The 17,964-nt window shown below is 41.0% G+C and overlaps 1 protein-coding gene across 3 annotated transcripts in view; it reads left to right on the plus strand.

Moving 5' to 3' along the window:
- Positions 1-17,964, plus strand: part of KCNJ6 (potassium inwardly rectifying channel subfamily J member 6) — a 1,845,462-nt gene that overhangs the window by 1,510,409 nt on the left and 317,089 nt on the right. For all 3 annotated transcript variants that reach the window (XM_069636081.1, XM_069636080.1, XM_069636079.1), the window contains one exon: positions 10,554-11,474. In XM_069636081.1, coding sequence (XP_069492182.1) covers positions 10,577-11,474 — 898 coding nt within the window. In that variant the 5' untranslated portion in view covers positions 10,554-10,576. The remainder of the gene's footprint in view (positions 1-10,553; positions 11,475-17,964) is intronic.

A 17,964-nucleotide genomic window follows, 5' to 3' on the forward strand; every position in this document is an offset into this window, starting at 1 on the left:
CATATCCCATCTCATCCTCATCACCCCCACCCCGCCAGAGATTGTTTGTTGAGTTTGACAAGTGCAATGTTGTGTTTTATTTCTTTGTCACAGTGCCTGCGATCCCCACCAAAAGTCTGTGAATCCAAGATGGCGGGCGTTTCATGAAAACTGACGCATTTCACATTTTTATCCATCCATCAGCGAGCGTGCCTGATGTCCGCGAAATGGGAAATGGGTCCACGGACCGAACTCAGATATCACTAATTTTGTTTACTTACGTTTAGCCCATTTTAAAGAAAACTACTGGATGGATTTACACCAAATTTACAAAAGCACGCTTCCGGGACCAAGCCGCCGTTCCTGCCGCAAATTTGGTGACAATCGGCCCAGTGGTTTGGGCTGTAGGCGTGAGCAAAGTTTTTCCCATTATGTCTATGGAAAAAAAAGAATGTTGGGACCCCCCCTATAACTTTGCCCCTCCTTCACGAAACCTCACCAAACATGGCAGAAGAATTCAGAGCGGGTCATATATTTATTTTGCAGGGTTTGCTGAGGATTTGTCCAGAGGGAGCAGAGTTATAAGCCACCCACAAAGTGCTCTTCCTATGGATTTAGCAACTTAACCATAACTACTGGCCCGCTACCGCAGGCCCAGTAATATAAATATATATCTCTGTTTTGATGTGTTTATGTGTATGTGTGTTTCTCCTTCTCTCTCTCTCTCTCTCTCTCTCTCTCTCTCTGTGGGTGAGAGTCACATTATCAGGTGTGTTCTCTCCTATTTTGAATGTTGGAGAGGCAAGAGTAGGCTAGCTGTACCCGGTGTATCATAAACTGATTTAGAGCTCTCCCTCTTTCTCTATCTCTCTGTTTATGTAGTTCCATCTCTTTCTTTCTCTGTCTTGCTGTGTGTGTGTCTTTGAGTGTCTCTCTGTCTTTGTCTTTCTCTTTCTCTTTCTGTCTCTCTGCAGATGAGAATCATCTCATTTGGTGCAGCCTCTGTTGCTCTCTGTGTCAGTGCAGTCTGGCGCACTCTTACATTAACTCTCTGTCAGCGGGTGCCAACCAATCAGTGGACAACACACAAAATGAAACATTGCCATGGTGCTCACAGAGGAAAAAGTTCCTTGGTTTAAATCTGAGCACGGCCCTTTCCAGGAAGAGAGGGCATTTTTAAATACAAAATGATGTGCATTCACAATAAAAAGAAACGATTAACAAAGTAAATTATTTAATTGCACTTATATTATAAACTGGCTCTTTATAAACATTTACAATTTTCATTTCTTATGATCCCTTCCAATACATATTGCCATTACTATAAAAAATGTTACTGTTGTTTTACTGAGGAAAGCACATTATCACATCCTAGAATTGATATATATATTATTTCCTAGTGTGCTGTTTCAAAATACCCCTCTGAGAAAAAAGAAGGAAACAAATAGCACCAATGGGAGATCCTGACTGCCTTGCATACAATCAAATACCATGCTGGGAGCATAAAGATAACGCACAATATTTATATGTGACACATATACCTGTAAGAAGAGGGTTGTATGATTGAATCACTTAGTCTAAAATGTACACTGGATTTGGTGTACATTTAATTTTTCACAAAACTCACAGTAACATTGAAGTGCTTGTAACCATGAACCTTAGATACTCGTTCAGATAGCAACAAAATGAAAAGCTGAGGATAAAATGATTGTGACATCTTTCTCTACCTTGGAAGTCCAAGTGATATGCTCTTCTCGTTTCTCAACATAATGTTTCCTGTCCCCAAAAGGAGCAGACTCGCTAAATTTGAGCAAAGGAGGGGAAGCAGATAAATGTTCCAAATGCACAGACAGTTAATGAATAATATACAGTACACAGGATTTATATGTCCGATAGATAGATCTGTCTTCATGAAACAGGAAGTTTCTTACTAAGTTAGAAAGAATTGTACTTTATTGGACCACAATCTGCTAATGGCCTTATGGATTATGGGGGATATTTATCACTTGCCATAATTCTGTTTCCCAAAATTAGGGTCCAGGACTTTTCTATGGGGTCAATTCAGGGGCAGGCAATTAACACATGATAAAGGTGCCTACATCGCCCGTTAAGGGTTACTAGGTATACCACAACCCATCCTCCAGGGAAGATGGTTATTTTGATGTCACATTTGAAAATAATTGTATTTTGACTTCTCCCAGTAGGCTGATTGGTCCCTAAATCAATAAGATTGGTTGGTCAATGTTCATATAGCCCATCATCATAGGAAGAAATGTGACATTATGTTTAGGTATGTAGTTTGTGTGTGTCCAATTTCAGTTTCTGAAGGTATGAAGTAATAACTAGATGAAACAAAACAGAGGGATGCATGAGACAAAGAACTGTGCTTAGGAAGTTATTGAGGGGTGGTTGTCAGACCATGACAAAGAGACAGATGAAGTTAATTTGGTGTTGTCACGGAACAGCAGATGTGTTGCGAGTAGTGCGCAACTAAGTGTAGATATATCTAAGAAGGTAAGTCATATTTCACCCCAGACATGCGCTCCAACATCCAATAGTATTGTCTACAAAAAAGCTGAGTTTTAGGTTTATTATCATAAAGAATAAGTCCATGTGATTGTGCCAATTCATACATATACACAAAAGGTTTTTCGCGATGGTGTTAGTAAGTGAGTTTTAACAATTACATATCTGTCATTGTTGACAGAAAGATAAATTAAGAAAGGTTAGACGAATTTGCCAACTGTATGGCCTTAGTTCCACCAAGGCTTTATAAAGGCAATACATGAAATCAAATATGCTGTTAACATAGCAAAAGAAAGAGGAGATGGATCTGGGAAAAAGTAGCAGTCCATAATATGTATGACAAGTGAAAAACAAAGAAACAATAATAAGGATCTCATCCATAGTACAGGCCAGGATTTACCATAATAAGAGAGTGCAACTAGGTGCTGTTGCAAAGCAATACCAAACAAATTGATCTGACCCTACATTTATCAAAAGTTAGAAGTAGAAATCAAATTGAGTGCACAGGCTATGCCTGAACGTGAATTCAAAGGAGGCAAGATGGACAAAAACCTACTCATATTGTGAAAAAAGTCATAAACCATGACTATGATAGGTCCAAATCATATCAAGGATGTAATCTGAGCAAATGAGATATACATCACTTTACCTAAATTCATATGTTACTGAATAGTATAAGGCAATCAAATGGCAATCAGGTAAGGACCAACTGGCTAGCTTTGTTCTGGTCAGATTTTCTATCTAAAAAGCTTTTTTTTTTGTTGCTTTTATTGATTATATGTTGGTAATTATGTTTGGCCATGATAATCATATATTAAATTAAATCGAAGCAAAGTTCGACTTGGAACTTACATAATGATGGGCAGGTTTCGAAGTGTACATACATGGGTTAATTAAGAAGAATGCATTTCAAGTCCTTAAACCAAGAAAACTGTTGATAAGATTGCTGAAATATGGAAGTCAGTTCATAATCAGAGTTGACTGATATGGGGGAATGATGCAGAAACTATATATCGTGACAGCTGTCGGGTTTGCATATCCTGTATCGCTGGAGAAACTCCGCTGGTGCTGTTTAGTGAAATAATTCCTGAATCATTATGATTTTCAAAGGATGTTCATTGGGTTTACCCTTTAAAGAGTTTAATGAGATGTAACAAGTGTTGTAATGCAGCCAAAGCTGACAATAGTGAAGCTGGTTGAGTTTGACCATTGTATCAAAAGTAAAGACAGGGTGGTGAAAGCATATCTTATTATTAGGAAAGGTTCAGCTAAACCATTCTGCATGAAAACATACTCACAATAGGTCAAGGCACGTTGTCTGGCACGGTAATGTAATGTAGCCATATTTATAAAGCAATATCTATGGACCAAAGGCAACCAGGCGCTGAAAGAGGACCATATGCGAGACAGAAAAGAAGAAAACTCAAACTAGGAGGGTCTTCAAAGCTTTAGGAAACCCCAGTTACGCTTTGCTGCCCTGGGAAGGGGGCTCTGTGAAGCGGAAACAAAATAATCTTGCTGGGACGTAAGGAATCCGTTTTTCTTGAAGATACTCTGCTCCCACAGAATGGACTTCCCGGTGGACAATGCAGAGCACCTTAAATGTGATGTGGCTGCTAACCTGGAGCCGGTGGAGCTGGGAAAGAAGTTTGTGAGAGTGGGCAAAACGGGTGGCACCAAGGGCTAGCCGTGCAGCAGCATTTTGGAGTAGTTGAAGCCGATGGATTAGGAAGGCCAGTTTGTCCCAAATAGATTCCATTACAATAATCCAGGGACCCCAAAATGGATGCTGCCACCACTCTAGCTCGAGACTTCGGGGGAAGAAAAGGCAGAATACTTTTTAGGGTTTTCAATTTTTAAAAAACTGTACTAGATACAGAACAGATCTGCAATTCCCAGGATCCAAAGTGAAAAAGTTTTACCCCCAGGCTCTTTACTGATTTACTAGGTGTAGGACATGGTCCCAGTGATTCTGGGCAGGAATCTGTGGTCCAAAAAGACTCTGTTCGAGTGGACCCCACTACCATGATCTTGGTTTTATTTCCATTTAAGTTTAAGAACCATGTTTTACCATCCATTCCCCTATTGCTGACAAGCAATTTCTAACATTGAGTGGGGGGTAGATCCCAGGGAGTCCAGTTGGAAAAGCAGCGGGGTGTCGTCAGCATATGTGTAAAAACGCACCTCGTGCTTGTAAATCAGATCTGCCAAAGTCTGAAGATAAAAGTTAAAAAGAAGCGGCGACATGGAAGACCCCTGAGGAACCCCACAAGAGAGAGCAACATGAGAAGAAAAAAAGGGAGCAAGAGATACCGTCTGAGCACAATCAGAAAGGAAATATATAAAACCAAGCCATGGGGTAGGCCGGAAATTCCTGTGTCTTCCATGCAGCGGAATAGGATCTGGTGATCGATGGTCTATAACGGTGCAAAGAGGTCAAGGAGGGTCAGCACTCCAACCTCTCCAGAGTCTTGAAGGAAAGCAAGATCATCCAGAACCAATATCATAACTGATTCCATACCCCTAGAAGGCCAGAAACCAGATTGAAAAGGGTGAAACAAAAGCTGTGATTCCAGAAAAGAAGTAAGCTGAGGAGTGACTATATTTTCCATCAACTAAATAATGGACGGAAGAAGTGAAATATGTCTGTAGTTTACTGGCTGAGATATGTCAAGATGTGACTTGTACAATAAGAGAGACACAAGTGCATGCTTCAAAGGGGGCGGGATAGAACCTGTAGAGAAAGAAAAATGAAGAGCTGCCATTAGAAACAGGATAAATATAGATGGTAACGACTGACAGACCCAGAGAGGAATGGAATCACCCGTAGATGCTGATTTGCCCTCATAACCACCTAATCCATAATCATCTCAAACTGGAAGCTGTGTGGGGACTTAGCTCTGGCCAGAGATTGTCCGATGTGCATGTCTTCAGCACCAGGGAGTTCACTTTCAGAGGTAGATGGGCGAATGGTCTGAATGTTCTCATTGGAAAAGACACTGATCATGTCACATTGTGCTTGAGTGCGTAGTGGATCGGTGAGGGGTACCACAGCTGAGAGTTCCTTCCTTGCTTTAAAAAGTTCTTGTGATGAACAGGAGGTAGTATGGATACAAATTGCATAGTATTGAGATTTAGCTAATTTGATGGCTTCATGGTATTGGAAGACTGCCTGCTTGCAAGCCAGCTTGGAGAGAGTGTTATAATTCACACGCCATTTGCGTGCACGCGGCAATCTCGGTAAACACACCATCTTCATTTTTGAATGTATATTTATTTAATATATTGATTGCACAATAGAAAAGAGATCAGATGCCTTGCAATTGCCCAAGTGAAGACTTGCATCAGAGAAGGCGATCAAGAGAAAATCCTGACAAAGAAAGAAGCGTGTTAGATTTACCTGCTAAGGATCACCACCTTGGGCCTGAACACCATGAGTGAACTAGAGGTTTCCCTAAATAAGCTCATCTCTGCCTATGATCACATAACATATGGACACATATTTAATAGTTATGTACCCATCTGCCCATTAAAAATGGTACTTATGATTGCATATAATGTACTCAAATATATGTGCAAATATCACTGCTATAATTGTATGCAGATTCTATAATTTGCAGATGCTGAATTTACATTGTACATTTTTAGAGAGTGCAACCAGGTGGGTGTCACCAAACCTTTCTAAGGATCAATACATACCATAGTACACTTTTTCAAACGCTTCATTCATGCAACCAATCTCGTACTTGACCCTAGCCGATTCTTACAGACAAACCTTTATTGTAACACAAAGGCTTTGACCTTTTCTATGACAACAGACAAAACACAACTCCAGAAACACATTACACTTTGTCAATCTTTATTTGTAACAACTGCGCATTACTTTATACATGTATTAAATCTTTCTATTTTGCAGATTACTGGCCATCAAACTATGTCATTTGTGCAGAATCCCAAGACAGATTTGCAAGCCCTCTCGAGTCATTTCACTTTGCAATCGTGACTCATTTTATACACTAATCAAATGTTGTTTTGTTTGTGCATCACTGTCCATCCAATTATATTATTCGTGTAGAGTTGAAAACAGACTTGAAGCCCCTATGAGTTAATTATACTTTGTGTTATGCCCACCATTGCTCTGCAGCACGTGATGGTGTGACTTTGAGCCACACGCATTGATACTGAAACATATGACTAACGTCAGCAAACGGAGAGTCAACCCAAAATAGCAGTGCCCGAAACGGACATTTGATTATGACGTCACATGTATCTACGTGATGACGCGATTGGGAAAATAAATATACATGCAAAAATCAAGATGGCGTCTTTACTGAGATCACCCCGTGCCTTGACCTGCAGTGAGTATGTTTTCATGTACAAAGGTGTAGCTGAACCTTTCCTAATAATAAGGTATGATTTCACCACCCTGTCCTTACTTTTGATACAATGGTCTAACTCGACTCACTGCTTTTATTTGACAAGATATGTCATTCACTATCTTGTCAGCTTTGGTTCCATGACAATACTTGTTGCATCTCATTACTCTCTTTAAAGGGCAAACCTAATTAACGGCCGTTGAAAATCATAATGATTCAGGAATTATATTACTAAACAGCACCAGCAAATGTTCTCCAGCGGTGCTGACATAACCATTCTTGGTTAATATATTCCGCTAATTAACAGCTGAGTATAACAGGATGTATCTGTTATGCATACCTAAGTATGACGATATATAGTTGCTGCATCATTCCCCCATATCAGTCAACTGAGATCATGAACTGACTCCCACCATCCAGCAATCTTATCAACAGTTTTCTTGGTTAATGGACTTGAAATGGATTCTTCTTAATTAACCCATACCTGTACACTTGGGACTCAGCCCATCACTGTGTCATTTCCAAGTCGGACTTTGCTTCGATTTAAGTTAATATATAATTATAATGGCTGCAAATAAATACCAACATAAATTGAATAACAGGAAAAAAGAAAATGGTACACAGATAATCTGACCAGAACAGAATTAACCAGTTAGCCCTTACCCGAGTGGCATTGGATTGCCTTATGCCCAAGGGAGTGCATCGCTGATTTACACTATCATGTATCTACTGAACTATTCAGTAACATTTAAACTTAGCTCAAGGCATGTATATCACTTTTGCTTACATGACATCCTGGAAATGATTTGGACCTACCTTACCCATGGTTTATGAACTTTTTCACAATATGAGTAAGTCTTGTGTACACCTGGCCTCCTTTTAATTCACATTTGCTAACTGTAGGCTCAGATACGTGTGTTTGGTTTTGCTTTGGAACAGCACCTAGTTGCACTCTCTTATGGTAAATAATGGCGTGTGCTATTGATGAGAGCCGTGTTATTGTTTCTTTGCCTTTCGCTTGTCATACATATGCTTTGTCTCCCTCTCTCTCTATGAACTGCTACCTTTTCCCAGATCCATCTCCTCTTTCTTTTGCTATGTTAACAGCATATTTAGTTGCATGCATGGCCTTGAGAAAGCCTGGGCGGAGCGAAAATGATGCCCATACAGTTGGCAAATTCGTGTAACCTTTGTTCATTTATCTCTCTGTCAACAATGCCAATTATGTAATAGTTAAATCTCACTAACGCCATCATGAAATGCGATACAATCATATGGATGTATTATTTATGATAAACCTAAAACTCAGCTTATTTTTAGACAATACTATTAGTACTTGTGTGCATGCCTGGAGTGAAATATGAATTACCTTCAAAGAACGGTGCTAATTGATGACTGGTGGCATGCAGGGGAGTGGCAAACTGGAGGAGTCAAGGCCAATACCAGTAGTGATAATGATGTCAAAAATGTCTATACCAATAAGTGGAATAATTGGCAGAAGTCATGTTTGTAGTAGAACTTCAGAAGAATGGGAGTAATGGGCAGTGACGTTTCCTGTCAATGTATTGAGTTACACACACACGTCTAGTAGTGGTTGTAGTGGCCAGTATCCTGGGAAGGTAACCTAAATATAAGTGAATGCTGTCTATCAGCATATCAGTTAGGCATGTAACAACAAAGAATTCACATCTTTAAATGCATCCTTGCCGCTAAACTTTAAAATATGTATTTTTATGGATGTGAACAATATATCAAAGAATCATTGGTTCCCCAAGTACATACATGCTGGTAGCCGTATTTGCGGGGACACCCCTCCCCTGTGGAGCTAAACAGAAGACTTGTTTGTTCTTTCCTCGTAGCCAGTGATTGAGAGCTTTGTGCATACATATACGTTTCTAGAGCATGTCTTGGACTTTTGGGGTGGGAGAGTAACAAGATGTGTGGAGGACTTTCATACCTATGTGCAAAGGTCTGCAACATTTGGATGGAGCGTCAGATCTTTTGAACTGCAACTCCCAACAGCCCTAGCCAGCACAGTCAATGAACAGAAATCATGGAAGTCGTAGTCTAAATGATCTGTAGAGCCGCAGGTTGCAGGCCACAGCCTTAGTGAGAGCACCAGAATCAGAAAGCTCTAGCCACACTGCAATACATGTGTACTTTCTAGCAAACAACAAGGGTGGGTCCTATGACCATTGGCAGTAAAGCGCAGGTCCCCTTGGTCTTGCAGAACACACACATTGCAAGCATCTGCAGAGGCCGGCCAGGTGCTTGCAGATGAGTGTAGCTGGTGTTTGACTCTTATCATGAATATATATGACTAAGGTCACAAAGCATGGGAGCATTTCCACTGCAGAAAACCTCAAAGAGGTCCTAATGGCGTGGCTGAGCACAGACCCCCAAGCACAGCACATGAAAACACACACACAGGCAGCGCAGGGTTTACTGCAGACATCGAGCGCTCTAAATATTCATTTCAAAAGTCTAAAATCAAACAAACATTTAAGGCTAAGTTCAGTTGATGGTTAGGCAGGGGTCTTGGAAAAAGTAAACCTGATATCCATTGACCTGCACCCTTGATCCCCCACTTCTTGGACATGATTCAAGGTATAATCAAAACGGCAAAACTAATTAACTGAACATATTGATCACATTTGAAATCTATCTGGAAGTGGTGCCTGAATTAAAAAGACTTGGGTGGTTTACATGCAACTGAAAAATGATTTCAATACATTGGGAGCAACTATGCCTACATAGGAGAGTTTATGTGATCAATGGGCCTCATTACGACCATGGCGGCCGCGGTATGAATGGTGCTGGTAAGTTACCGGCACCTTTCATACCGGGTCGCCACATTACGAGTTTGCTCGCGGATGGCGGTATGCATGTCTGGTCTGGCCAGATGTGCATACCGGCACCCGCGATTAGACCAGGATGCACACAACGGACCCGTAATTAACAGGTCCGTTGTTAGCATCCTCCCCATTCCCATTGAGCCCTATGGGGGCTCAAATGGGAATGGGGACGTACCGGATCCGGGTCCCGAAAATGGGAATTACTGGGCCCGCAAAAGTCGGAATGGCCCGGTAATTCCCTTTTTTTCGGGACACGGACCCAGACACGAGTTTGGAGGTAACCATGCCGGTAATGACGGCATGGCTACCTCCAAACTCGTAACAAGGCCCAATGTGTCAAAAACGGCATGGTGCTTTAGATTAAGCATTTACCTCCACAAATAATTTTAGATTATTTCTTGCTTGCACGCCCCCACCACCTCCCTGCGACAAGTGCTCTCTCCAGCAAGTTTCCTTTTTTATTGCTGCTCTGCTGCAATATCTTCCAAAAGATCCCTGAAGGCCTATAAAGTTAGACAACATGCTGTTATTCAATAAAAGGAAGGGCTCTGTATTTAATGGGAAAATTGAATATCCATCTGGGCCGCAATCAGTCCTTGATTAGATTTAAGTAAGGGCAGTACATAAGGAAGGCATGTGCACCATCAAACCGTACAGGATTGAAAACCCTTTCATAATGTGCAATTAAGCAGCGGCACGGGCTGTGTTCCTGCCACGTTATGAGATGTATTATGTTGATTAAATAACATGCACAAGCAAATACATACTGAATGAGCTTTCTGTTTTTTCTTTTTTTCTCTTTGTCTTTCGATATTAGCTCAAGAAACGGAATTAGGCTCAATGGAACAGGACGTGGAGAGCCCAATCACCGTTCGGCAGCCGAAGCTGCCGAAGCAAGCCAGGGAAGACCTGCCGAAACACAAAATCAAGGACTGTAAGAAGAGGAAAATCCAGCGGTACGTGCGGAAAGATGGGAAGTGCAACGTTCACCATGGAAACGTCAGAGAGACCTATCGGTACTTGAGCGACATTTTCACAACACTAGTCGACCTTAAATGGAGGTTCAACTTATTCATTTTTGTCTTGGTCTACACCGTCACGTGGCTCTTCTTCGGAATGATCTGGTGGCTCATCGCTTACATTCGTGGGGATCTGGACCATATAGGAGACAAGTCATGGACCCCTTGTGTGGATAACCTCAACGGGTTTGTCTCTGCTTTTTTATTCTCAATAGAAACTGAAACCACCATTGGGTACGGTTATAGGGTCATCACAGACAAATGTCCAGAAGGAATTATCCTTCTTTTAGTTCAATCCGTTTTAGGGTCTATAGTTAACGCTTTTATGGTTGGTTGCATGTTTGTGAAAATTTCCCAGCCCAAGAAGAGGGCAGAGACCCTTGTTTTTTCTACCAATGCCGTCGTGTCCATGCGTGATGGAAAATTGTGCCTAATGTTTCGAGTCGGAGACCTTAGGAACTCACACATAGTGGAAGCATCGATAAGGGCCAAGCTAATCAAATCCAAACAGACAAAAGAGGGGGAGTTTATACCACTCAACCAGACGGATATCAATGTTGGATATGACACCGGCGATGACCGACTTTTTTTGGTGTCACCGTTGATCATCTGTCATGAAATTAACCAGCAAAGCCCTTTCTGGGACATTTCCAAAGCCCAGATGGCCAAAGAGGATTTGGAAATTGTGGTCATTCTAGAAGGAATGGTGGAGGCAACAGGTAAATCTTTACAATGTGACCTTTTTTTTTGAAATGTTGAAATTAATTTGAGCGTTTTAGAGTTTGCAAAGTACACAGTCATGGTATAGAAAGAAAATGTATCTTTTATGGGAAAAAATGGTTGCACGTTTAAAGGTCGATATTGAAAAGTGAGAGCATCGGAAATGGTATGGTTAAAGGACGACCATGACAGGTGAGGTTGACCTGACAAAGGTTTTTTGGGACCGAAAGTAAGCAAAAGGAACTAGGGTAAATTAAACAGAGACAGAAAGTGCACACATTGAAAAATAAACATTATGAAAGAGAAAAGAAAGAAAAGGAGGCGTTGCAGAGAAAACAAAAATACTGTCAATAATTTTAAAAAAAAGGCTTGTCTTTCAAAAGGTTTGTTGTTTTGGAGTCGATCATGAGAGTTACAAATTATTAAACCTCTGAGTCGTCTAAGGTTAACTCTCACCAACCTCATTGCGGGTTGACCTTCTACTCACGCATGTTGCATTCTTCCATTGCTTGAAACCAATCACACTCTGAATGCTACATTGATGAACTGTTGGAGTTATTGAAACTGAAGAATGTTCCTGTTCGAAAGGCATAACATGTGATCTGTTAAATTCCTGGTCATCAGCGAGAGCTTCTATGGCAGGGCTCACTTTCATCGGTGGTTAAAAAACACTTCTGTTACTCCGCAACATTGTAGATCATCAGCTGCTTGCTTGTTAACCACCACCCAAAGTGCCTGCCTTTAGTGCCAACCACCCAGTATATGTTGAAAACCATCTGGGGCTAGATTACAGAAGCTTTGCAACAGTGCAAGTACAAAGTTGCACGGTATTAGCACTAGGGCAAAGTGTGTCCTATTTCTAAAAACACTGTGACATATTAGAAAACCATTGCACCTTGACAAGTGCAGTTTGGACTGGTATAAGCACTAGGGTAAAATGGCTCCAATGCAAAAAGGATACATTTTCACTGCACTTTTGCACTAGGGCATAGCTTGCCCTAGTACTAATACGGAATGGTATCTATCTATTTTGCACGAGGGCAACGTTTTCCAAAAGCCCCTTTTCCTGACGCATGAGTCATCTCAGAGTGCTGAGGTTCGTGTGGTCGGCACAGGATAAGATTAAGGTTGTAGATGGAGTGTGGTGGCCAGGGCATGGTGGCTGATATCTGTACATGGGGGCCAGTTTGCAAGGATGAAGGGAGAGAGGGAAAGACGGGATCAGGAGGGCGGGGGAGTGTAAGATTATATGTGTCTTTCCCATATAACAGCGAAATGGAGGTTAAATGGAGGAGGAGTAAAAAGGCAGGCAAGGAGAGGTGGGTTGCAGGGCTGTTCCCCGCCTCTTGCTCTGCTGTGGGTGCCAAGAAAACATCCAACAGGACTGACACGGCCTTTGCGAGGAAAGGGGGCTTGATAAACCAATTGGAAAGCAAAGCTGGAAAAAAGGGTTCAGGTAAGTGCCTTGTAGGACAGGACTGATAAATAGACCCCCATCACCAGAGGTAAGAAAGTATGGGTAGGTGGTTGTGCTTTCTGTTTAGCTCCACATCTCTGGAATTAAACTCAACTACGCCTTTGTGAAACTCCCAATTACCTCTGTTCAAAACAGGAAACCTCCTCTTTTCTTAACATTCTGGGAATGTAAAGAATGTTAGCCCTTCAGCTCTCACCCGTTGCCATATATCCTGCGTCAATGCCAAGAGCCCACTTGTTGGTGGCAATGCATTATAGAAGTCTGAGAATGTAACATTAAATGACAGCATAGCGGAGGTCCACTAGTCTAAGGTCCATTGAGATGCCCCCCACCTGTCTCTCCTGACAAGCTGCAGTAAACCCTAAGTCAAAGACAGACACCTGGATACTGATGTCCACACTTGACAGCCTGTCGTACAGCCTTCTCATCTTTAAGTAGAGGGCAGTATTGAAACCTCATCTGCTGCCCAGAACTTATGACTGAATTGGTGCTGTAATGTCATGGCCTGTTCAGGTTTGCATCCATGCTGGCTGCAGCACTATCATCGGTTCATGGGGCACCGCTTGGGGCCATGTCTTCTACAAGCTGACACATAAATAGCAGAAGACGTTTGTTGATCAGTTCATAGGTATTATGACTAAAAATGGCCTCTGCTTGTTTGGCAAAACCTTCCTTGAGCCTGACTTTATTACTTAGAAAGTAGATCTTAAAATCTACACCATTGAATGGAGAACTTGTCCAATTGTACTACAGGACGTAAGACGCTGAAACCTGAGCAGCAACAATGTGCAAGGGTTGCCAACAAAGCGCCCTGCTCAGTATTTGTTGAAAGGCAGGAAATAATGTAGATATTTAATTGCTGTAAATGTTACTCTGCTGTCCTATTAAATATAGGCTGGAAATGAGTGAATGTGCAGTAGATACGTATCCTTATTAGTTTTAGCTACAAGGGGGTGTAAGCCGAAACTATTGCATTAGGGTACAGATAGGAGGGAATGACATATGAGGAAGGACAGACAGCTTGTGGGTGTTCTATGGTTATTTACGCACCCACTCTTTGCCTATAGCCATGCTAATCCCTATGGCTACTCCCAACCACCACCTATGAAAAACAAGCATTGGAAAAACCAACTGTTTTAGCTAGTGTCCAGGAATTTGCCAGACACTGATATAATATGCCCAGGTACTCACACCATTTTCCAGCTATTGCTCTCATATGCCCAGGCATTATGCCAGTGCCTAACAGATGCCTACCGCATGCCTACACAGAAGCCAAAAAGGTTGGTGCTGGCTTTGCCAATGCTTGACTGTTTACTGCAATTCACCATACTCTTAAATGCAGAATTATTGTATGCTTGCACTCGAATATGCAGTTTGCTCACGTGCAAAGTGTGCTAGTGCATATGCAACTCCATTTGCATGTTCAAACTTCATTATTATTCTGCATAAAGTTTGCCATCTTTCTAAAAACGCTGGGACATATTAGAAAACCATTGCACCATGACAAGGGCAGTCTGGCATGCTATAAGCACTAGGGCACACGTTGCAGTTTGCACTTTTATATATGCCTCTGAATATGCTGCACATGGTATAGATCCACACCTTGTATTGCATAAATGTATATAAGCTACCGCTGACATATCTCTAGTTATCTTTCCCAGTATGGGACCCTTGTCTATTACTTACATGAGCCTTTCATGTGTTTAAGCAGAATGCTTTTAATAGTCTCTGGAAGCTGGGCCAATACACTTCTTTGTCTGGGCTTCCTAGTGTCACTGTCACATCAGAGCCTGCATGCTCCTTCCTTCAATGTGCATTAGAGAATGTTTCAATCAGTGGCCCAATGCTCCTTCAGAAGATAAGAGCTACAGATCCCTCTGTCCATGGAACAGGCTGTCAATACTCACCAGAAACTTGATCAACATACCAATGAAATTGCTTGTCAGGATCCATTGGGTCAATACTACCTTCCTGATTGCATGCTGATTGTTGACTTTCAGAGGAATACAGAATGATCTTCAAAGCAAGTTTCATCAGCCGTAGGGATCTACAGACAGCTGGACTTAATACCTTTCACAGAAGACCAAATTGTACAATGTGTCAAGGCACCTCAGATTGACCTTTGGAGGTCTGCAAAGCACTCATAAATACAGGGTGGTACATTTTGGAGGTCACCCGATGAACCTGTTATATCAAGAAGAGTTTAAGAAGGCACTTCAGACTTTTGTATTCTCACAGAGGGCAGTGTACAATGTACCTCACATATTTGCAGGGATAGAGAAACTTCTTAACCTGTAAAAACCATAGTTTCTATAAGAAAATCATGCATAGGGTTTTCTGCTCCTTAAATTTGAATAACAAATTTGATTGCTTTCTCCCCTTCATTCCCCAAAATATAATGTCAATTTAAATGACCAGTGTCATTTTTCAAAGTAACATTGCGCAGAAAAAGAAGGATTCTGCTTTAAGTGGACTCCTAAAGTGAATTCAAATTAATTGTGTTTTTCTTTTTCATTACATTTTCTTTTAAAATGTTATTTATTCAACAACAATAAAGTCAGAACTTGCAGTTCGATTGCTCTTTAGAGAATTACAGGATTCGCCAGTCATAGTCAGCAGCAGAGTCACACTCCTAACTGGGCAAGCAGAGGAACATATGTGTGGATTATATCTAAAATGATTTGGTGTGGTGCAACATACATGCATTATAGACAACATAATATGCATTACAATAAAACAGTTCATTACTCTACAGTCCATGACTTTGATTCTGCATTGCCTTCAATAAGAATAGTTCTAGTTACCAGGTCGTTTGTGTATGCTATCCACATATCACTAAGCATGCATGTAGCCACTAGCATGATTTTTAGGTTTCTTCTGTTTCATAACAGAATGTAAAATCTGTCACCATCTCATAGCCGTTGGAGCCGGACGCCTTCCCCAGCCCATAGCGACGCATCTTTTCACTATTCCAAACATCAATCCAGCCAATCTCTGCGTTGAACTTGGCAGTTGCTTTGGGCATTCTAATACATTCATCATCGGGATGGGGTAATATGCAAGCCCAATTAATTGGGTACTTTCTCAGAATCAGACTCTTGCATAGGACCCTAACATCCGAGCTTGCAGGCCATAAGCCACATGATAATTGTGCATGCACCTGTTTTATTAAAGCGCCTGTTAAAATGATCACTTTAGTCAATGGAATGTCTTTCTCAGCAGATGGTTTTTGCTGAAAAAATGGGTCAAGCCCATACAAATGCAATTCAGTTCAAATGAAAAATATGTTTTAAATGTGCTAGTCAAAAAATCAGTAAGAACTAGCTGTTTGGATCGAGCTTTTGGTCCAAAACATAAACTAGATACAGATTTATATTGAGTAGAAAAACATGGACCACATGGGGATAAAAATGACATATTGAAATGTATGATCTAATAAAAATGCACATATTTTTGTAGTGCTGTTATGAATGAAGTGACAGAAACATAATTGATATCTCTGGATTCAAAATATTCGAATGGGTCTGAATAAATAAATATTATAAATATCATATGACAATGGAGAGAAGTATTTGAAAAATGTATATTCCAATTCAATTTCTCAATCATGATGGGAGGTTTAGTTTGTCAAAATTCACTGACCCAATAGAAGTCAGGCGGAGGGCCCTTGTGGGTGTGAGAAATTGACGAGGAACTTATCACAGGCTCACGCATTGCTTGGAAAACACTTTCACGAAATTCCCTAATTGGTCTGCCTCGCCATGCTATGTGAAGGAAGCTGGGCTGCTTGCTGTGACATCTTCCACAGTGGTAGTTGCCCTCGGGGTAGTATTTGTGCAATTGTACTGGTGAATAATTGAACTAATGAATACATTTGAAATGTATACTTTTAAAACTTGTATTGAAGGAGAAGTTGTTTGTTTTGTGTACAAAAAAGGACCATAGGGCATCTGTCATCTCTGTTTGTAGAATTCTTTCCCATTCTGTACGAGATGCCACGGCCCTTGTTGAGGATTTCTTGAGTACTTTGCATACATCATCGATACTAGCCGACCCTTGCCCTTTAGTAGTATTGCATAATGCAAAAATGCAAAAGTGTTTGGAGGAGCTGGGAAGGTGGAAAATATAGTATGGCACATATATTGCGCTCTAAAATATATTGTTGGTTTCTTTAAAAAAATGTACTCATATTACTCCATTAACAATACACACATAATATCATTACTCCACATTAAACTCAATTATTTTGCCAGCAACATTAATTAACAACTTATTTAAAATCAGACAGTTAAAACCAAAGTCAATTATAACCCCCTGTAAATAAATGTTCCTACAAGATTCACCCACAAGCAACAACAGATTTATGGGAGATTAGACCTTAGACCTTTTGATGCAATTTGTGCTTTAAGCAATCTTGTATTTAAGGCCATGTCCAGGAATGTAATCAAATCAAACAGAAACTGGGGCTCAGCACAATTAAACATTAAAGCCATAGCTTCCTTGCATGATCTGATGTTGTGATCCAGGAAGTGTGGTTTTAACCATGCCCTCCTCTCAGCTTTACACAAATTGGCAGATCATAATAAAGTGCACCAGGCCTTCATCCAACCCCATACCACACAGGCATTTTGATGAGGCCTTGTGCCAACTGGCTCTTTTGGCAAGTGGAAACAGGTTTAACCTAGTCATAATCAGTAAGCACCTCTCCACCTGTGAATTGAGACTGCAGATGGGTCCAGGAGCTGAAAGACTCCCTTTAGCCACAAGATACATAGCGAGTGCGATATGAATATTTCAACCAGAGACCCCCCATCCCCCAATTCCTTGAAAATGTCCAAAGTGAGGAATCTGCCTCCTGGAAAGAAATCACTCCATTTTGTAAGGCCTATTTTTTTTATAGTGTTAATTAACAATTGTGTCCCAGATATATTAACTTGGAGAATATGAGTTATCAGTAGCAATGGTGAATATAACTCATAAACATGTAATCCTTTGGCAAGTTGGATCGGGAC

This window comes from Ambystoma mexicanum, chromosome 7p (genome assembly GCF_040938575.1).
Source record: "Ambystoma mexicanum isolate Mex_15411 chromosome 7p, UKY_AmexF1_1, whole genome shotgun sequence".
Taxonomy (NCBI): Eukaryota; Metazoa; Chordata; class Amphibia; order Caudata; family Ambystomatidae; genus Ambystoma; species Ambystoma mexicanum.